The sequence below is a fragment of the Erinaceus europaeus genome, chromosome 2, assembly GCF_950295315.1.
Source record: "Erinaceus europaeus chromosome 2, mEriEur2.1, whole genome shotgun sequence".
NCBI lineage: Eukaryota > Metazoa > Chordata > Mammalia > Eulipotyphla > Erinaceidae > Erinaceus > Erinaceus europaeus.
The window spans coordinates 54728819-54751764 of record NC_080163.1 but is presented as its reverse complement, the minus strand read 5'-3'; the positions used below and the strand labels follow the sequence as shown (position 1 = coordinate 54751764).

General features: G+C 39.3%; 1 protein-coding gene across 3 annotated transcripts; it reads right to left on the bottom strand.

Moving 5' to 3' along the window:
- Positions 1-7154: 7154 nt before the first annotated feature.
- Positions 7155-14285, bottom strand: LOC132536937 (ovomucoid-like). 3 transcript variants are annotated; one of them, XR_009548465.1, is made up of 5 exons: positions 14174-14285; positions 13950-14060; positions 12938-12963; positions 9839-9969; positions 7155-7318 (listed from the first exon to the last, which is right to left on the bottom strand). XR_009548465.1 is itself a non-coding variant. In XM_060186409.1 (4 exons), the coding sequence occupies exons 1-4, from the start codon at positions 14229-14231 to the stop codon at positions 7267-7269; spliced, it is 267 nt and encodes an 88-aa protein (XP_060042392.1). In that variant the 5' UTR covers positions 14232-14285; the 3' UTR covers positions 7155-7266. The 3 variants fall into 3 exon arrangements, 1 of the variants encoding a protein (XP_060042392.1); XR_009548464.1 differs by having other exon boundaries at positions 13950-14285; XM_060186409.1 differs by lacking the exon at positions 13950-14060.
- Between the last annotated feature and the right edge of the window lie 8661 nt (positions 14286-22946).

The window sequence follows — 22946 nt, the reverse complement described above, 5'->3', positions numbered from 1 at the left end:
TTTAATGGATAAAAAAAATTGCAGAGTATTCTCGACTTGCTCAGTATCATACAATAAAACTGAAACCCAGATTTTTTTAAATCTCTAAATCTAGCTGTTCTTTCAAATAGGTAGCTGAAATACCTGTACAAATGTGTGTGTGTGTGTGTGTGTGTGTGTGTGTGTGTGTGTGTGTGTGTGTGTGTAAAAGTTAACCTGAGTAGTAAAGCTCTGGGGCAATCAGAAAGTGAATAAATAAATAAATAAGTAAATAAATAAATAAATAAGTGAAAAAAAAGAAGGAAGGAAGAAAGAAAGAGAGGGAAAAGTTGCATATGAAAGTGTCTCACACTAAGCTTGGCATATGTGTCAGGTATACAATGAGTCTATTTCAATGCAATTGAATTGAATCTTACATTGAACATAATATTTCAATTGACTAGAATTCCTTTTTTTAAAAAAAATGAAATAACTATGGTCTAGCTGGAAATACAAATGAGTTGTTAACTACTTAATGTTTAAAAGAGAAATAAAAGCACATGTGCACATGATTGTGATAAATACTAGAGAGATTTTTATGAGTATATGGGTACCTAGTGTGTCTAGACACCAAAACTCACCTAGTCTTGGCTTTCTTATATTTTGATGTCAAGGTATTAAACCCATAATCTAGAAACCTCAGGCATGAGAGTCTTTTGCATCACCACTATGTTATCTCCCCAACCCTAATTTTGAAATTTTGAGGTAGAATATCTTGAAGTAGAAATAATCTTGAGTCTATACATAAATAATTATTCACATGATGTGGGATATGCATCCCTTCATCTCCATCCTTCAGTGCATGCCATAGAGCATCAGCAGAGTCTGTGATGATAAGTGTTTTCACTAGGCTTCAATGTTAGTGCTCCACACTGTCAGTAGCATCGTTAAAGAAACATCGAACTCCACAGGGGAATTTGAACCTCAAGCACTGTTGTTTTGGAATTATCAATCTCCACTTTTCAACTTAAAATTTAAATATATCTTTCTTCACATTGTCTCACTGGTTCTAGCAGCAATTTCTCTGCTTTCTTAAAACATTAGGCATGTCCCTGGACAGAGAGCTCCAACAATGTGTCCTGGAGCTCTGCTTTCACAGAGCCTTCCCCACTAAGGGAAAGAGAGAGACAGGCTGGGAGTATGGATCAACCTGTCAACACCCATGTTCAGCGGGGAAGCAATTACAGACCTTCCACCTTCTGCATCCCACAGTGACCTTGGCTCCATACTCCCAGAGGGTTAAAGAATAGGAAAGCTATCAGGGGAGGGGATGGGATACAGAGTTCTGGTAGTGGGAATTGTGTGAAGTTGTACCCTTCTCATCCTATGGTTTTGTCAATGTTTCCTTTTTTATAAATAATAAATTTAAAAAAAACTTTAGGCATGAAGAAAAAAATTCCCAAATCATATAAGAAAATTATACTAGAAAATCTTATGTAGGACGTTGTACATATGTAAACATGTAGAAAACCTCAGTTTCAAGACCAAACACAAGGTGGTAGACAAGGGACATTTGGAAGTAGTAACAGGTGTAGGTGTGACTTGGAAAGGAAGACAGAACCATGAAAAACACTGGCAAATATATACAAATATAGACAAATGGCTGTAGAAATAATAGTTGACCAATATCTGCAACCTTGGGCAAACTGCTGTAGCTTCCAATGGAGGGAATGGGGATACAGAACTCTGGTAGTGGGAATGATGTGGGATTATACCTTTGTTATCTTATAATATTGTATGTCGGTATTAGATCACTAATAAGATAAAATAAAAATTACTAACCAGCTAAGGGAAAGTTTCTATGGCTGCCAGTCAATGGCAGTGAGACAGACTAGACTGTCTGACAGTGGTATGGCCTTCATTCTGGTCTGCTTATGTTGGTCTGAGGCAACAATGAAATGATCTCTGCCCAAGGGATGGGATCACCAACTCTGGTCACCTGGCTACAGGTACACTGTATCTGTGCAAGTGTTCTCTCACCATTTCTTCTTTTAATTCAAAAAAACCTGCCTTCTTCTTCTTCTAGCGTTTGCCCTTCTTCCGTAGCCAGTCAACAGCATCAGGTTGAGCCTGATGTAAAGTTTTGAGACCTCCTTTGAATCTGGAGAGGTGGCAGTCGTTGACTATGTGGGTCATAGTCTGTCTGTAGCCGCAGGGGCAGTTCGGGTCGGGTCGTCTCTGGCTCTCCAGCGATGGAACATAGCGGCGCACTGGCCATGGCCTGTTCGATAGCGATTGAGGAGGGCCCAATCATAACATGCTAGGTCAAAGCCGGGTTGACACTTGCAGGGGTCTGTGATGAGGTGTTTGTTCTTTACCTCAGCTGACAGCCAGCTCTGTTTCCAAGAGACTGGAACAGAGAAGTTCAGTGTAGGCATAGGGGACCAGATTGGGTGACGAGACGTCAAGTGTTGAACAGGGTGGGCGAAGATATCTGCGTATATTGGCAGGTCCGGTCGAGGGTAGACGTGGGAAATGAACTTAGATGATGCTGCATCCCGACGAATATCTGGCGGGGCGATGTTGCTAAGAACTGGCAGCCATGGAACTGGGGTGGAACGGATGGTTCCAGAAATTATCCTCATGGAGGAATATAATTTGGAATCGACCAAGTGGACATGGGGGCTACGGAACCATACTGGGGCACAGTATTCTGCAGTGGAATAGCATAATGCCAGAGATGATGATCGTAGTGTGGAAGCGCTCGAGCCCCATGAGGAGCTGGCCAGTCTTGCAATGATGTTATTCCTCGCGCCCACCTTTGCTGCAGTTTTTATGAGATGTTTGTGAAATGACAGAGTGGGATCAAGAGTAACGGCAAGATAGACTGGCTGGGCTTCATGCCGCATTCTCGTATTGCCAAGCTGCACATTAAGCTCACGTGAGACCGAGGTATGGTGTAGATGGAAAACAGATGATACTGTTTTAGCAGTGCTAGGAATTAGTCGCCATTTTTTACAGTAATCAGATATCAGAGACATGTCTTTCGTGAGTGTTTCCTTGAGGATGTCGAACTTGGATGCCTGAGTTGCACAGCAGATGTCATCGGCGTAGATGAACTTCCTTGAAGAAGTTTCTGGGAGGTCATTGATGTAAATATTAAATAGTGTAGGAGCCAGAACAGAGCCCTGGGGGAGGCCACTTGAGACAAGTCTCCATCTGCTAGACTTGTCACCCAGATGTACCCGGAATCTTCTGCCTCATTCACAGCATCACACTGATTCTTCACAGTGACTGCCATGGCATGTCCTACCTGTGAACCCCAATAATTGGCCCAAGTGTACCCTTGATCTCAACCTCCAGAACTTTGAAAAAATAAATCTGTTGTCTGAGTCCACCCTCCCACTCCAAAAAAAAAAAGTATTAGAGAATTTTATTCTGTTTTTCCTTGATGTATGCTCACTTCTCCTGGCAATTTTTCTATTCCACGTAGGATCTATTGGTAGGGTTGTTCTGGATCCTTCAGCATCGTGTATTTCAGCTCATTTCAATGAGAACTAATAAACCAGTTTGTTGTTGTTTGTTTGTTTGTTTTCTTCCAGAGCACTGCTCAGCTCTGGCTTATTGTGGTGTGGGGGATTGGAACTGGGACCTGAGAGCCTCAGATATGAGAGTGTGTTTGCATAACCATTCCTGTTTGTACCAATAATATATGATTAAGGAATCTTATCTCTACTAATTTATTAAACCTCATATTTCTTGTTACAAGTTTTAGAAAAGGAAGGCTCTTCTACTGAAATTGTAACTCTAGAGATTCCAGGTTCTACCACGTGGGGCGAAAGGGAAGTCTGAGGCTGAAGGAAAACATGCGGGCCAAGTGGTGGCACACCTGACTGAGTGCACATTACAGTGCACAAGGACCCAGGTTCAAAACTCTGATCCCCACATGCAGGGGAAAGCTTTGCAACCGGTGAAGCAGTTTTGCAGCTCTCTCTCTCTCTCTCTCTCTCTCTCTCTCTCTCTCTCCATATATATATATATATAGATAGATACCCCTTTCCTCCTCTCAATATCCGGCAGTCTCCAATAAATAAACATTATTTTTAAAAAGAAAGAAAGAAAATAAGGAAAGCATGGATGTGTTCAAATGCAGAGAAAATTTTCTGGCAATGTGTGTGTGTGTGTGTGTGTGTGTGTGTGTGTGTGTTGTTTTTGACACCAGCTCTGGCTTATGCTGATATTGGGGATTGGACCTAGGAGCTAAAAGGCTCAAACATTAAAGTCTTTATGCATAACCATTGTGCTATCTCCCTAACCCTCTGGCAGCATTTTTGAGTCTAGCTATGAGTGCATTCAAATTTCCCTGCACTTTTCAGATGTAGGAGCCATGAGAATTTGCCCTTTTTCTTTTCTTTCTCTTCAGTTTCTTTTTTTTTGTTAATTTCAGTTACCATTTATTTATATATATATATATATTTATTTACTATAAGTATTATTCTTTCAAGGAAGAAAATCATAGTGATTTTATCGCTAGGGGGCATAGTTCAATCACTGTTTCAAAGCAAGTGTTTCAATAGTAAGTGACTTGCTATCAAAGACCTAGGGAATGGTGAATTGTTCCAGTCACTGAGACTCACTTTGCTTATGGATCTTGTCTTAGGAAGACTGAGAGACCCAGTGGCAGCCATAGGAAATTAATTAATTAATTCTTATTTTATTGATTTTAATGAGAGAGCCAGGCAGTCTGGCTTACGGTGGGGCCTGGGGATTGAACCTGGAACCTCAGAGCCTCAGGCACAAGAGTCTTTTTGCATAACCATTATGCTATGTCCCCATCCCTCATTTTATCCTATTTTTTTATTTTTTTCTTACCAGAGTGCTGCATAATTCTGACTTATGGTGTTGTGGGGTGATTAAATCTATGACTTTAGAGTCTCAGACATAAAAGCTAGTTAGCATAACCTTTATTCTATCTCCTTCATCCAGCCATAGGTCATAGAACTGGACTAAAGTGCCATGTGGAGACTTCAGGTTCCAAGATGTTCCCCTATCTTAAGAAAACAAACAAATGAAAGAAGTAAGAGATGAAATGGTAAATAGGTTTGTCTTTCTTGTCACATCTGAATGGCAAAACATGCCAAGATGTTGAGGCACATCCATCTCAGGACAGTGTCCACTATCTGTGGTCTCCATTGTCTGGCATAGGCCTGCAGAAAGCAGGAGGGTTGTTGTGACAGATTCTGCTGGATACAGGAATAAGTTGCCAGAGAATGTACCAGAATGGTAAGCTGACCATTGTGAATTGAAGGCAGACCCAAGACTGATAATTCGTGCAATTATTTATCTCCCTAAAAGTATGATTTTCTCCATTGTACCTGTAGGTGGGAGCCAGCCTTATCACCAAATTGAGATTTCTTTTTTTTCTTTTTTTTTATTCCCTTTTATTGCCCTTGTTGTTTTATTGTAGTTATTATTGATGTCATCGTTGTTGAATAAGATAGAGAGAAATGGAGAGAGGAGGGAAAGACAGAGAAGAGGAGAGAAAGACAGACACCTGCAGATCTGCTTCACCGCTTGTGAAGCGACTCCCCTGCAGGTGGGGAGGTGGGGGCTTGAACCAGGATCCTTAGGCCGGGCCTTGCGCTTCGTGCCACGTGCGTTTAACCTGCTGTGCTACCGCCCAACTCCCTGAAATTGAGATTTCTAAAGTTTTTTAAAGAAGCTTTCTAAAATCCCTTTCAGACTATATAAATCAAAATATTCTTTGGGCCTGGTGAAATAGCTCACTTGCAAGGTATGCTGATTTGCCAAGTGCAACCCAAGTTCAAATTTGGCCCTCACCATACTGGAGGAAGCTTTGGTGCTGTGGTATCTATGTATCTATGTTTCTATCATCTCTGCCTCTATAAAAAAATTATTCATCCTGTCTTTTCCTCCCAAATGTGTATCTCCTTCCTAGAAGCTTTATGACCTCTGCTTGCTGAGTAGATCACACATTCATTAATTTATGGGTCTCAATGAATAAACTAAATTTATCTTAACTTTTGGGAACATTTGTGCTCAACCAGTTGTGCCACCACCCAGCCTTTGTCTTCTTTCTAATCTTCCTAGTATTGATTTATTACTGGGCTGATTAACCAAAGAAACTAAAGGAAGATAAGAATTTCTCCATGCCTAAACCCATATTTCCCCTTCAACAATGTCTATGAGTAAAATACTTCTCAATGGGAGTTCCACTGGCATTCTCAGTGAGTCAGTTCTTCAATGTATTGACACTATTCAGTGCATTGCAGGCCCTTAGTCCTTAGTCCTTTGCAAGTTCAGGGTACCGCCCCCCAGTTCTCATTACAAGGAAAAGTCAAGTACTCATTTACTTTCTTAGTTCTTTCCTTTTCTTTATTTTTTTCATTCCCCAGATGTGCATGCACATATGTGTGTGTGTGTGTGTGTGTGTGTGTGTGTGTGTGTGTGTGTGTAACTAAGCCATGACTTTGTAGATTAAAAGCATATATTCCACCACTTAGTTGTAATATGAGTTTTTGTATGGGGGAATATATTTTTTTTTTAATATGTATGGATCTTAAATTGGATCCAGGATCTCACACATGTGAGACAAGTAGCCTCCTGCTGAGCTACATACACCACCTCCTCAAAATCTTTTATGTTTATTTATTTGGTGCCAAGGATCTAACCCAGGTACTCATATATGCAAAACCTGTGCTCTATAACTGAGTCTCATGCCTGGTTTCTACATGTTTTAAGTGCCTCAGGAGAATAGTGTTGCTTTAACTGAAAATCATTAACTTTGCCTATAAGTGGCATGACTTGGATTTTCCTGAAAATTATCACTTTGTTGAACTGTAAATTGCACAGATGTTTGTGTGTTTGCATTTTACCAGAGCTTGCTGGGGACTGAACCTGTGCCCTGACCTCAGAGCCCAGGTATGAGAATCTTTTTGCATATCCAGTATGCTGTCTCCCCAGCCCACAGATGTATTTGGTTACCACTGAGAAGCCAGAATGTAGTCAAATTCTTGAAGAAAAGTTGCTGAATAAAAGACGGAATCATCAAACTCACAATCGTTGAATTGTGAGTTGCTTAAAGTCAGGATCACTTTTTGTTTATTTCTACATTATTAGAACACAGCTGTGGCATATCTTACTCAATATATTTTGACTGAAAGAGGAACCAACCATAACATTTATTGGTATTGTTTTAATTAAAGTGATACAAACATTTTGAGTTTTGAAGGAAGGATGATGCCTAAGTCAAATGGGTTCACTCATGACAAATGAAGAAAATGCACATCATGGTTTGCATTTCCCACTGTGTTTAATTTTAACGTTGAAGTTGGTGGCTCTGAAAGAAATTGGTAAAAATGAATTTAGAAGATCTATACAATATGATCCTTCTTCTTTCTATCTTAATTGTACAATACAAGGAATTTTAAAGAAAGAGAGGTTATAATTTGTAAATTTCCTGACTTACAAATAACCCATACCTGCATAAGTTTGCTTCCCCTCACATTGTGCCCTTCTATCTCTCTACTTTGGGATCATGAGAAAAATACTAGACTTCACACTATACTTACATTAGACTTGCACGTCTAAGCCTGCATGTTAAGGAGTAGAGGCAGGAGAGTGAGGGTTAGCTCATCTGTTAGAGTCCATGACTTGTCATGCACAGGGCTCAGGTTTGAATCCCAGCACTAAATAGTGCTATGATGGTTTCTTCCTTTCTCTCTCTCTCTCCCTCTCTCTCTCTCTCTCTCTCTCTCTCTCTCATCAAAATAAAAGAGGTATTTCTGGAATGGTGAAATTATGTCTCCACAAGGCCCCAGCAAAGTAATAGAAAAAAGAAGGTGAAGGAGAACTTCAAGAATGGTATAGCAGTATGCTGTAGGTGTCTCTTCTGGCTCTCCCCTTCTGTCTTTTCCACTCTATAGATGTCCCTCATTTTTCATTTTTTTAAGGCCCTTGGGAATGGTAGAGTCTTCATGTAGGTCCAAGAAATAACCTTGGTGGCAATAATAATAAGGAGGAGGAGGGTAAATTATTGAAGTTGTTTGCTGGTATCTGGAGAAAGCTCACATAATTGATCTTGTCTGAGGATTCTAGCTTCCTGCACTACAAGGGAGCATGATTCTGTGGTGTCTTTTCTCCTTCATGCCTCTTATTTCTTTCCCTTTCTGTCTATTAACTGAAATCAAAGGGGAGAGGAGTCATGAAGAATGGTGGACTCACACAGGCTGTCCTCCAGTCAAAAAATAAAAGAAAGAGATGTTTGAAATGATACCCAAAGTGTGAGGGAACACTAGCATAGAGAAAAAAAAACTCTGGCAGTTTTTTTTTTTTTTTTAAGTGGACTGTTTCACATATGATCTCATAACTGGAAAGGTCTTCAAGGAGCCAGGTGGTGCTGCACCTGGTTAAGTGCACACATTACATTGTTCAAGGACCCAGGTTCAAGCCCCTGGTCCTCACCTACAAGGGGAAAGCTTCACAAGTGGTGAAGCAGGTCTGTATTTGTCTGTCTCTTTCCCTCCCTCTCCTCTCTCAATTCCTCTCTGTCTATCCAATAATTAAATAAATAAATATAAAAAAAGAGTTCCACGTATTTGACTATATCAGGAAAGAAGGCATAGTGTGGTCCAAGCAGAACATAATTAGCCAATGGAGCAGTGAGAATAATATCCGATTTGTAGATGAGACCTTGGGTTTGGGAGTGGTTATGACACTGAGTCCTTTAGCCACATGCTGAGGTCCCAGCCCCAAGTCTTGTTAAGTGCTAAGTTTTAAAAACTCTGGTTTTATCTTTTAAACTAAGATTTTTTTTTCCTAGTTGTGATTTTCAAAAATTTTTAGAAACAGAAACTTTGTTCACATACAACCTTATATTGAAACCTAGCATCTAAAACACATGGAGATGGCACTCTTCTAAAAATGGAAATGAGCTGGGAAGATAATGCAGTGGTGACGCAGAGAAATTGTATGCAAGAAGATCCAGGATGAAGCCCTGGCACCATCAATAACCTAAACTGAAATAATAAAATGATGGATTTGGAAATGGGACTCAAAAATCTCTGTAATTCTGACCTTTTCACCTTACCTCCTAGGGGTTCACCCATTGAGACGAAAACTCCAAAGGGATTATTGTTAGCTTGTGCACTCAACTGGGTGTGCCACCACCTGACTTTCCCAAAGGGATTATTTTTAAGGGACCAGGCAGTTAAGCGCATCCAGTTAAGCGCACATAATACTAAGTGCAAGGATCTGTGAAAGGACCTGGGTTTGAGGCCCGTTTCCCACCTGAAGGGGGGACGCTTCACAAGTGGTGAAGCAGGTCTGCAGGTGTGTATCCTCTCTCCCTGTCTTCCCCGCTTCTCATAATTTCTCTCTGTTCTTTCGAATAAAATGAAAAAAGGGATTGAAAGAAAAAATTGTCACTGGTAGCTGTGGATTTGTAGTGCCAGCACCATGCCCAGCAACTGGAGGCAAAAAAAAAAAAAGCTTTTAGTTTACAGGATCACATCTTGAAAAGCATATGCAAACTTCCTTTTTTAAAGTATCTTCTTTTAAAAATTATTTTACCTATTTCTTGATAGAGACAGAAATAATATGGAAGAGGGGTATAGAGAAGGAGAGGGACACCTACAGCATGACTTCACCACTTGTGAAGCTCATCCCCCCCACAGAGTGGGTTTTGAGGAGCTTTAATTTGAGACCTTACACATTGTAACATGTGCGATCAATTAGGTACGCCACCACCCAACCACCATACACTTCCTTTCCAAAGTATGTTAGAAGTGCTATAAGTCAGCTAACCATACACAAGATTCTCAAAACAGAGTTCTTGTTTGGGTTTGGAGTGTTCACTTACAGTTTAACAAAGCAGAGCACACAGGAATTAGGATATGTAATGTTATTAGAGGCACAAATTGGACTGACTCTTATGGAACATACACGTTTCTCCTGATATGCCATATCTATATAGTAATCACACTCCATGTCCTAAAACAAAATCAACAGGTGCAAGTTCAAGGCTGTTTTGTTATGTTGGCAGAGATGATAAAATGTGTTTTCACTTAAACTTCAAATGTCAAACCTTTCTTATCTTAACCCCAACAGAACTTTTGATCATTCCATTTTGAGAATGTACTACATCTTGGATTGTTGGAAGAACAAGAAACCATCCTTGGTTGTGACACAAAGTGCTATAACCAATGTTTGGAGACAACTATACTCATTGTTCAGATGCCTCTAGAATCACTTTAGCTCAACAGAATTCCCATTAAACTGTTGTGCCTGGCTCTGCATGCTCTGTGTGATCCTTTCTAATGCAGGTCTTTGTCTTTGGAGATTAGTGGGCTGGAATAGTGAGGAAAGAATCTAGCATGACTAGATTTTCCCAATATATGTCCTCTTCCTCCTCTTTCTCCCCTTCCTCCCCTAACTTATTCCTCTTCTTTCTTTTTTGTTTTTTAATTTGGTACTATTTTATTGAGGAAATGTCAACTTAAAGGATTGTTACTGTCACAAGAGTACATTTTCACATTTCCCCAAGATGGATGTCTGTCCTCCTCATTCTCTAGTGAACCATTGTCTTCCACCATCATACAACACTAAATTGCCAACTCCATTTTATTTTATTTTAATTTATCTTATTTTAATTCTTCAGGACTAAAGTCAACTTGAGTCAGAGAAGCATAATGACAGAAGACTATAACAATCATTCATATTATTAGGAGTAACTCAAAAATCACTCTTAGGGGATGTGTTTATATCACTCAGCTCTTCTTTTCATGATTTTCTGTGCTCTGTTTGGCAATGACTTAGAAAAGAATTGACTCTTTAATGGGTGCTGAGAATATGAAAACAACTTTAAACGGGAGATAAGTATGAAAAGCAATATAATTTAGTAGAAGGAATTAGATATAAAAAAGAAAAAGATGAAATTGAAGTAGTGGAGCAGTCTGCATGCCAAAACAGTTTAAATCAGCTAGAACCCAAGGAGAGAAGGGGAGAAGGAGGCTGGGGCAAAAAATTTGGGTAAGATATGCAAAAGTGTTCACGCTAAGGGTACCAGAAGTCACTGAGAAAGTGTTGTCTCAGATTTGCAGTTCAAAAAACCTATTCTTTTTATTATTTTTAACTCATCATTTCCCTAGTACAGTTTTTCTTGCATCATTTTACTGAGAAAATGTTGCTTTATAGGACTCAAGTTTTTATAAAGATTCATTTCCACATTTCTCCGACATCATTGTCAGTAGTACCTTTCACCCTCAACCAAATCATCATTTTGTTTGACCATAGACACTTATGTCTCTAGCCTTCCTTTAACACTCCTTCCCCAATTTCTTTTTTCTCTTCTCCTTTTTCTCCTTCTGTTCCTCCTCCTCCTCCTCCTCCTCCTCCTCCTCCTCCTCCTTGTCCTCCTCCTCCATCTTCTTTTTCCATCAGGATTTTATCATTGGGGCTTATTTTATCACAGTGGTGACTGCAGGACTACTCTGCTATAACCAGGGGCCTTTTCCTTTTTTTCTCTCTCTCTAATAAGGAGAAAAATAGAAAGGGAGCAAAAGAGAGATACCTATAGCATGACTCCATGCTTTCCTCCTGCAGGTGGGAGCTGAGGACTTGAACCTGGGGTCTCATATATGGTAACATGTGTGTTCTACTGGGTGCACCCTCCACCCCCACTTCTCCTATCCATTCTTGTTTAAGGGATTAGCAAACTTAACCATTAAGAGTATCCATATAGGGAGGCCGAGTGATAGCACATCCAGTAGATGCATATGTTGTGCTACACAAAGACCTCCATTCAAGTCCCTGATTCTCACCTGTAAGGGGATGTTTCACAAGCAGTGAAACAGGGCTGCAGGTGTCGCTCTTTCTCCCTCTCTATCTCCCCTTTCTCTCTCAAGTTCTCTCTATCTCTGTCCAAAATAAACATGAAAAATAAAAATGAAATATTTTAAAGAGTACCCATGTGTCAACAACTGTATCTGTTTTATGATAAGATAGTTTATTTCTCAATTACAACAACATACCTGTGATATAATTAGAAAGGAGAAACATCTAAATAAGTAAGAATATCTATGTTTCAATAAACTATTCTAAAAATGTGTGTTTCTAGATTTTCCTTGGAAAATTTGCAGCTTTTATTGCCAGTGGTAAGGAGATGAAGGAGCATTAAGGCAGTGGGATGAGTCCTGGCTTCCCCATGGGTGTTGACAGAGATGATGAGATTAAACCATAATTGCATCAGTTAGATGTATTTTTCAAAAGGTAAAATATTAGCAACTTCATCTGAGTCAACCTATCATAACTTCTTATATTAAATCTAAAACTGAAAAAATCATATATGTATTTTTTAATTTTTTTTTAAAACTCTGTTTATTTATTATTGGATAGAGACAGAGAGAAATTGAGAGGGGATGGGGAGATAGGGAGGGAGAAAGACAAACACCTGCAGCCCTGCTTCACCACTTGAAAAGCTTTCCCCCTACAGATGGAGACCAGGGGCTTGAACCTGGGTGCTTGCTCACTGTAATGTGAGTGCTTAACCAGGTACGCTACCACCTGTGCCCTCATATATGTATTTTTTAACCAGAGAACTACTCAGTTTTAGACTATGGTGGTGCTGGGAATTGAACCTGGGACCCAAGAGCCTTAGGCATGAGAATATTTTTAAATTTTTTATTATCTTTATTTATTGGATAGAGACAGTCAGAAATTGAGAGAAGAGGGGTAAGTAAAGAGGAAGAGAGACATCTACAAACATGCTTCCCCACTCATGAAGCTTTTCCCCTGCAAGTGGGGACTGGGAGCTCGAACCTGGATCCTTGTGCATTGTAACATGTGCACTCAGCCTGGTGCACCACTGCCCAACCCCACATAAGAATATTTTTATATAACCACTAAGCTACCTCTCCAGCTCTACAAAAGTAATTCTTACATAAAAAAGAACTGAACTTACCTTAAATGTAATTTCAGCAAAAACATCTGAAATAGAAGTGTTTAGGGGAAAAAAAGGATTAACTAAAAAACAATAGTGTTCATACGAAAGCTACTCACTAGTTTTTAAGCAATTACACATAAACTAATAATTACAGAAACCACAGAAAAATATCTCTCTCACACAAGATTTGTCTCCTCAGTGTGGTCTGGGGGGTGGCACGGTAGATAAAGCATTAGACTCTCAAGCATGGTTCAAGCAGCCTGGCTCCCCACCTGCAGTGGGAGAGGACTCTACACAGTGAAGCACGTCTGCAGGTGTCTCTCTTTCTCTCTCCCTCTCTCTTTCTTTCCTCCCTCAATTTTTCTCTGTCTTACCCATTAAAATGGGGGGAAATGGCTGCCAGAATGAGTGTATTCCTAGTGCCATATTGAGCCCCAGCAATAACCCTGGAGGAAAAGAGAGAAAGGGAGAGAGGAAGAGAGAGAAATAAATAAATACCTAGTTCTTAATACTCATCAGACTCTTAGATCTCTGATTTCCATTTTTTACTGCCTCTCTTGAATACCTTCTTTTTCTAAACTCTGCTTTAAAAAGTCCCTGATTTTGGAATCTCTGTGCCAATAACTGCTTACCCAAATTATTAAAAAATTACCATTTTCAATAGCATATGTTTGCTTCATGACCTTAACTTTCTTTTAAGCCCCTCTGCCTGCACTGTTCTGCCAACAAAATTACTTTCATACCATGGGCTTCCCTTCTTGATAAAATATCTAAAGTTAACTAGGAAAAACTGAGATAATTTTTGAGATTTGATATTGTCAGTTCACGCTCTAGAGCAAACCATGCCAGAAAGCTCTTCTTTGCCTCAAAGGTATTTTTGTGTATACTTGTGTATACTTGTGTTCACATATACAACATTCCAAATGTATAGGGACACATAGTAGAAAAGTGCTAAGAAGATGAAGAGACAAAGTGATTATGATCTCAAGATCTAATTACTTAATTATTAGTTATACCTCACATAGATTACCTCTTAAAAATCCCAGGTCTGAACCTATTTGATAAAGTTCTTGGAACAGTAAAATATCGATTCAACAGGTAGTCATTTTAGTTGAGGTAGTGAATCTCATCTGTCAGAAACCTAAGAGATTTTTTAAATCCCTATATTTAGAAAACATAGTCTTGTTGGCTTGTTGGTTCCCTTGAAAATCAAAATGCTTACTCCCTCCCTAATGTTCTTAGACTAATCCTTACAAGAGAAATAGCCAGTAGTCAAGATAGCCAAAAAGAAAGTTTTCCTCTTTTCCATCATGAACAATGTGGTTCTTCCACTGGACTTCCTTTAGTCAATAATTTTCTAGCAATTTCTCAATGACTCAGTTCCTTTGATGAAGCAAGGGCTCTGATCACATCATGAGAACCTTAGACTCCATTATGAGGTCACTTTACAAATGATCCATTTATACATGACATCAAGGGCAAACCATCAGGTCACTACAAACTAAGAATGGGGGGGGGAGGAATAGTTCATTTTTAACAGACTACTGAGGGCTGTGACGTGATAGATGATTGTACACCGGTTTCTTCTACAGCTGAATTATTTCATTAAAAGTATACTTTTGTTCACTAATCCTTTCTTAAATAAAAAATTAAAAAAAAAAAGTATAGTGTGTGAATTAACTAATAAAAGGGGACAGTATGAAAAACTGAATTTAGAATAAGCAATTCTTAAGAATGTTTCTAAGGTCCATGTTCAGCGGGGAAGCAATTACAGAAACCAGACCTTCCACCTTCTGCAACCCACAACAACCCTGGGTCCATGCTCCCAGAGGGATAGAGAATGGGAAAGCCATCAGGGGAGGGGATGGGATATGGAGATTGGGTGGTGGTAATTGTGTGGCATTGTACCCCTCCTACACTATGGTTTTGTTAATTTATCCTTTCTTAAATAAAAAATAAATTTTTTAAAAAAGAATGTTTCTAAAATCAAAATATATTATTTCAATACCAACTCCTTTCAGCCTCAGTGTTCTGATACAATGGGTCTACCTCACCCCATCCCACCCCCATCCTCTACAAATGCATTTCAGTGGCAGAGTAGAAACTAATTCACCTTTCTACTGGAGAACTGTTGAATTAGAAAACTATAATTTTTCCCCTTCTTTTCTACTTACTAGACTCCATTGCATATTCCTTCTTCCCTCTAGTCATAACATCTACCATCTCATATTTACTCTAAACTATATTAAAGAAATAATCTGCTAGTGGGTCAGCAGATCACATAATAGTTATGCAAAAACTTTTTTCCTGAGTTTCCAAGGTCTCAGGTTTGATCCATTGGCACCACCATAAACCAGAGGTGAGCAGTACTCTCTGGTCTCTCTTTCTGTATTTATCTACATAAAACAAAATACTTAAGAAAAAGAAAACTGTATATTAATACTTAAAAGAAAAAAAGAATAAGAATAAGGAGAAGGAAAAGAAGAAGAGGAAGAAGAAAGAAGAGGGGAGTTTGAAAGAAAGGAAGAGACAGAGAGGGAACAGGTTGTTTATATGGAAACCTGAATTCATTAATGTTTGATTTCTTTAGTGATCCCTGATATGAATATCAAAGTAGGGGTCTGAGGATTATGGAAAATAAGTAATGCTACCCTAGTAACTGTGCTAAGACCAGGTAAAATAGAATCGAGTACATTTTGCTACCGAAAAAAGAAAAAAGAGAAAATCAGGCCTCTTTTATTTGTTGTCACTGCGGTTCCATGGCTGCCAGTTCTTAGCAACATCGCCCCGCCAGATATTCGTCGGGATGCGGCATCATCTAAGTTCATTTCCCACGTCTATGCTCGGCCGGACCTGCCAATATACGCGGATATCTTCGCCCACCCTGTCCAACGCTTGACGTCTCGTCACCCAATCTGGTCCCCTACGCCTACACTGAAGTTCTACACTTCTCTGTTCCAGACTCTTGGAAACAGAGCTGGCAGTCAGCTGAGGTAAAGAACAAACACCTCATCACAGACCCCTGCAATCGTCAACCCGGCTTTGACCTAGCACGTTATGATTGGGCCCTCCTCAATCACTATCGAACAGGCCATGGCCGGTGCGCCGCTATGTTCCATCGCCGGGGAGCCAGAGACTACCCGAACTGCCCCTGCGGCTACAGACAGACTATGACCCACATAGTCAACGACTGCCACCTCTCCAGATTCAAAGGAGGTCTCGAAACTTTACATCAGGCTCAACCTGACGCTGTTGACTGGCTACAGAAGAAGGGCAAACGCTAGAAGAAAGAAGAACTGCAGTTTCACCACTTCTGTGCTGGTATTTTCAGGTAGAATGAGAGAGACAGAGAGGGAGAAGACACTAGAGCATCTATGAATTGGGAGCTGGCCTCAAACTAAGGTCACATACATGACAAAGTAGGTGCACTATCCAGGTAAGCTATTTTGTCATCCCAGGCCTAACTTAAAGCAGTCTTCCTTTAAAAAGTGTAACTTTATCTCACATTTTCCAGGGACACTAGGTTCTTCCAGTTCAGCAGTCTGGATAATAAAGATGAACTATCTTAGAATAGATAGTTCTTCTACAGAGTGACAATGACTTTTTGCTTGATTAAATCTAAGACTCCTGAACTTTATTTTTGGCCTACCTCAGGTGAAAGAGATAGCTCACCAGGTACCATGCCATCCTCCCAGCCTATATTAAAACTCCAGCACTATGTGGGAGTGTTACTACTCTGGGCAAAGTTTCAGTGCCATGCTGTTTCACACTCTGTCTATCTCTATAAATGACTAAACAGAGAGGATGTGATCATAAGAGTGTTGAAATTATGTATGTATGAGACCCTGCCTCTTAAAAAAAAGCCAAAGCAGAAACCACAATCTTCTGCTTGTTAGTAGACAATTACATTTTGATGTGACAAGAAAGTCAGGGAAATATATAACTTATTGTCAAAAATGAAGAGAGCAAACACTGTTAGAGAAGAAATCGAGATATCATCAAAGATGCTTTCTATTAACTCTTGCTAAACATCCTGGAATTCTTACTAGAGAGTACAATGACCTAAATTTAGTCCTTGTCCTTTGCAGAAATTACAGCATTTAAGCTCAGGAGATCAATGTGGCAAGTATGATAATTATCTTCACTGCATAAATAAGGACATCAAGGTCCAGAATATTGAAGTGATTTATTATAGTTACACAGAGACAACCAACAGGAGTGTGTGACTTTGAAATCAGTACACTTGAACACTATGTTCTATGACTCCATTTAATAGTGTGTTACATCTAGAATTCTTTCAAGAAAACAAGTTCAGACATTTAAACAGGTAAGTACTTAGCTACATAACAAACTTATGTAATATACCACTTCTCTGATGACTACAGGTAAATAATTCTATCTTTTAAGGATTAAAGGATGTTGAAAAAATTTTTTATTTCAGAAAGTTGTCCCAACTTTTAAATTGTATACAAGTGATCATTTTATTTCATGTGTTGTGAACCAACGGGTTTTTTCTCATCAAAGTTAATTGTGTTCAGTGTCTAGGGGATACACTTAATTCTTGAAATCATATACTGCACTGCCAATGTTTAAAGGAAAGGCAACATTTACAATTTCCCCTTATCTTGAATCAAAATTTCAGCAAAACATTCTTCATTCATGCCCTTGCTAAGTGCTACAAGGACTAATGACTAAGTGAAATGAAAATTTCAGAGAGAAAATATATAGTTTTATGACAAGACCATTGTTAGATCCTCTTGCTTTCTGAGTTCATGGGCTATAAGACACTCTTTTTTTCCTCTTTATTTGGGGGATTAGTAGTTTACAGTAAACAGTAAAATATAGTAGTTTATACACGTGTAACATTTCCCAGTTTCCACATAACACACTAACCCCCCATGTAGGTCCTCCTTCACCATCATGTCCCAGAACCTAAATTTCCTCCCCCCAACCTCAGAGTTCTTCACTTTGGTGCAATAAACCAACTCCAGTTCAAGTTTTTGATTTGTGTTTTCCCTTCTGTTCTCTTTCTTCTTTTCTTTATTGGGGGATTAATAGTTTACAGTAGACAGTAAAATAGGGTAATTTGTACATGTGTAACATTTCTCAGTTTTCCACACTAGGTCCTCCTCTGCCATCATGCTTCAGTATCTGACCCCCCTCACTCCCCTGCCCAGAGTCTTTTACTTTGGTGCAATACACCAACTCTAGAATTTCAGTCCAAGTTCTGCTTTGTTTTTTCCCTTCTGTTCTTGTTTTTCAGTGTTTGCCTATGAATGGGATTATCCTGTATTCATCTTTCTTTCTGGCTGATCTCACTTAACATGTTTCATTCAAGCTCCATTCAAGATGAGGTGAAGAAGGTGAATTCACCATTTTTAAGAGCTGAGTAGTATTCCATTGTATATATACCACAACTTCCTCAGCCACTCATCTGTTGTTGGACACTTGGGTTGCTTCCATGTTTTGGCTATTACAAAATGTTCTGCTATGAACATAGGTATACACAAATATTTTTGGATAAGTGTGTTTGGCTCCTCAGGATGTATCTATCCCATGCTTAAGGACTGTGGCCCATGCCAGGATGCATCTATCCCTGGGAGAGGAATTATAGGGTCATAGGGTAGGTCCACTTCTAGACTTCTGGGAATTCTCTAGACTGCTTTCTACAGGGGTTGGACCAAATGACATTTCCTTAAGCAGTGGAATAGATAGACACCTAAAACCTACTTCACTGTAAAGTGTCCCCTCTGCAGGTGGGGAGGGGGTCTTGAACCTGGGTCCTCATACGTGGTAATATGTGCACTCAACCACGTGCACCATGGCCTGGCCCCATAAGTGCTGATTTTTAGTTGATAATTCTGTATGGTCCTCAGTGTTGTTGTAACTATCCAAATGAACTTTGGTTGAAAAAAGACTCCACATCCCGAGATATAAAGAAACAGAATCAGAAAAACAGAGGGAGTGAAAGAAAGGCTTCACAACACCAAAGTTTCTCCCCAGTGCAGAGAGCCTAAGCTTGAACTTGTTTGTGCACATGGTAAAGCAGCCACCTTCCCAGGTGAGCTATATACTGACCATAAAATATTATACTTTAATAACAAGACTTTCCCAGCGAAGACTGCCTCAGGGAGGCTGATGGTGGTTTATCCAGTAGAGTGCACACAATGCCTTGTGTGAGGGCCCAGGTTCAATCTCCTGGTCCTCACCAGCAGTGAAGCAATGCTGCAGGTGTGTGTCTCTTTCTATCTTTATCTCCATATTACTCTCACTTTTACTTTGTATCAAAAATTAAATAAAACAAAAAAGAAAGAAGGCAAGAAAGAAAGGAACAAAGGAAGGAAGGAAGAGAAAAGAAAAAATATATATAGCCCCAGGAAGAACTTGGCTTATCATGCAGGTAACAATCTCTGTGATATTACTGGAATGAATAAAAGAAAAAATCCTGGTGGAAAAAACATTCTGGTCGCAATAAAGACAAAAGGGGGAAAAAGGGAGTCAGGCTGTATGTAGCGCGGCGGGTTAAGCGCAGGTGGCGCAAAGCACAAGGACCGGCATAAGGATCCCGGTTCGAACCGGGAGTCCCTTCACAGGCGGTGAAGCAGGTCTGCAGGTGTCTATCTTTTTCTCCTCCTCTCTGTCTTCCCCTCCTCTCTCCATTTCTCTCTGTCCTATCCAACAACGACAACAACAATAATAACTACAACAATAAAAACAACAAGGGCAACAAAAGGGAATAAATAAATAAAATAAATATTATTTTAAAAAAAGGGGGGGAAATTCTGTCTCAGGAGAACACGAATTCTTTCTCATACCAAGGGGCCAAAATGAAGCTGCAAGAATTTTTGTTGGGAATTCTTTTAATGGCATTCAGCATTGAATGTGAGGATTATAAGTATTAGTGTTTTTATATTTTAAAATTTTTATTAGTAATTTAATAATGATCAACATGATTGTGGGGCTAAGAGGGGAACAATTCCCACCATGAGACCATCCCCTCCATTAGAGGCCTCCCTATTTTCTTTTATATTTTTAAATGGTCAAAACAGTACTTGTAAGGGCTTATTTTATAGTGGTTAGTATTAACACAATGAATATTTAAATCATTTGTCATGCAAAAGCTCAGTTGATTCCTTGGAAATTGTATGGATTTTATGAAGTAGGTATAGACAGAAGAATATAAACATAACTAATGAAAAAACTAATGAAAAAAGAAGAGGACTCAGAGAAATGAAAAACTCACCCAATTCAAATAGCTATTCAATTGGTGAAGATGGGAAATTTTACTGTAACCCAATTTAAAAACATAAATAAAAGCATCTTGGAATTCAAGAGGAAGTAGAAGATTCTAGCATGTTTGGAATGATTTCTTTCTTTTCTTTTTTCCAAATTACTTTCTTAGAGGAATACTGATTACAGAAGACCTGTCACAAGAGTGTAATTACCTAACTCTTCATGAAAGGTGTCTGCCTACTACTCCTACTACCAACTTAAGTCCTCCTCCACCATGGTCTACTGGGTCCTCAGCATCTGCTCAACTCTCTCTCACTACTCACCATGTTTAGTGTCCTTGGCTGTGTTGCAGTAGACTACAGCTAGTCTAGATTTCATGCTTTTCCTTTATTGCATTCTCCAGGCAGTCCTAGGAATTTTTCTAAGAGTTCCTTCAAATACTAGTTGAGAAACACCATTCTGTTGTTGTAGTGTTTTTTTTTTTTTGCCTCCAGGGTTATCTCTAGGGCTTGATGCCTACACTATAATTCCACTACTCCTGGAGGCCATTTTTTTTCTGTTTTATTGGATAAGACAGAGAGAAGTTGAAAGGTAAGGGGAAAATAGAGAGAGGGAGAGAAAGATAGACACCTGCAGACCTCCTTCACTGATTGTGAAGCAACCCTCCTGCAGGAGCCAGGGGACCCAAAGGCTAGAACTGGGATCTTTATGTGGGTCCTGGTGCTTTGTACTATGTGCACTTAACCCAGTGCACAACCTCCTGACTCCCAAGAAATAGTTTTTTCAAGTGTTTCTTGAATGCTAGTTTAGGCTTGAATGGAATAAAGAGACAGCACAGGAACTTATGTGGTGGGTGCTGAAAGTTGTATACATGTGTGAATCTATACTACTGAAATCCTATAATTTTGTAAACCAATTTTAAACTAGTAATAATAAGAACAATTTAGAAAGGTGGCTGTAAAAATAACTGTTAGTTTAGAGAAAAATTTTGATCATTCCAAAGCAAAGATTAGAAAAAATAAGAAACATTTCACAATAAAACTGTTGAAAAATTGCAGCAATCATTTCATGCTATAAAATGATTATGAAAGAAGATTATAAAGTTTAGTAATTTCCTTATATAAGAAAATCAGCCTTCATGTCAAATGTTTGTTTTCAATAGGGATGAGGAGCCATATATAGTTTCACTACTCCTAGTCACTTTTTTCTCTTGTATAGACAGTGAGGAAAAGACACAGAGAGGCAGAAATTCCACAGCACCTGAGTTTCCTCTAGTCCCCATGTGATTCCAGGACTCAAACCCATGCCTCTACCATAACAAGGATAAATTTATGCAAAAATCACTATACTATTAGCATGTTGAATGCACTCAACTTAAATTTGTTTTGATGTTCTTAAGATGCTAGGCACTTGGGAGTCGGGCGGTAGCGCAGCAGGTTAAGTGCATGTGGTGCAAAGCTCAAGGATCAGTGTAATGATCCCAGTTTGAGCCCCCGGCTCCCCACCTACAGAGGAGTCACTTCATAAGTGTTGAAACAGGTCTGCAGGTGTCTATCTTTCTCTCCCCCTCTCTGTCTTCCCCTCCTCTCTCCATTTCTCTCTGTCCTATCCAACAACAATGATGACATCAATAATAATAATGACTACAACAATAAAACAACAAGGGCAATAAAAGGGAGTAAATAAATATTTTTAAAATTAAAAAAAGATGCTAGGCACTGCTTACCATATATAAAAGAGTAATGAAGCTGATGGATAAGCATCTATTTTACATCCCTGAATGAGCAAAATCTGACTCTATGTCTCTCTCATCCCAAAAATGAAGACAATGTTTTTTTAAAAAAGAAAAAAAAATATCAAGGGTCTGAACAGAAGGCTGAACATTTTTTATTTCACTATAATCAAATCACCTTGTGACTTGTAGTTGTAAGAGTGTGAGTTAATCTCTGTGTGTTATCTGTCAGAGCAGGTAAAATTATGGAGACTAATTAGGCCAGTTCCCAACTTAGAGCCATCCATTGTGTCTAGGGGACAGAGAAGTGCGGTCACATTTTTTGTTATTATTCCCAGAACCTATCATTTATAATTGAATGCTTCTGTGCCAGACACAATATATTACACAGTATAGGCATGAGTTCACACCAATCCCTTAGACACTATTGTTACTGCCTCCCTCCCCCGATTTGAAATACCACTAATTCCAAAATACATACAAGTGGAAATCTAGGTTTGGCCTCCATAGTCTTTCTCTGGAAACCCTTTATTGTACACATTGTGTTATACAGGTTTCACAAATAATTTCAGTCTTACTGGGAAGAGCTGGTTAATATCTACAGGGCATGAAAACAAGCAAAGGGTCAGGGCAATTTGTAGCTCTCAAAAAATACTAAGAAATTGTTGGATAGTATGCCAGCTCCCCCTGGCTTCTGCTTAACCATATGCCTATATAGGGATAGATTTAATCCCATTCAAAGCTTTGGTCTATTTACATAAATCACTTTTACATTTACATAAAGCACTCCCTCCAGGGCATTGGTGGTTCAGTGATAGGATTCTCGCCTGCTCCACCCCCTCCTTGTCACACTCTGATTTTCACCAGTCACTTTTCTCTCCACCCTCTCTATGTCACATCCTGTTTCCACCCTACTTGGCAAGTATATATAAAGACAGCATTGTGAGTTTTACAGTACTTGAGTTTAGCTTAGCTCATCTTAGATTGTGCTGCGTCCTGCATGAATAAAGAGATACTGCCTACAGCTCAACCATGAGTCCCTGGTCGTCTGTTACCTGCCTG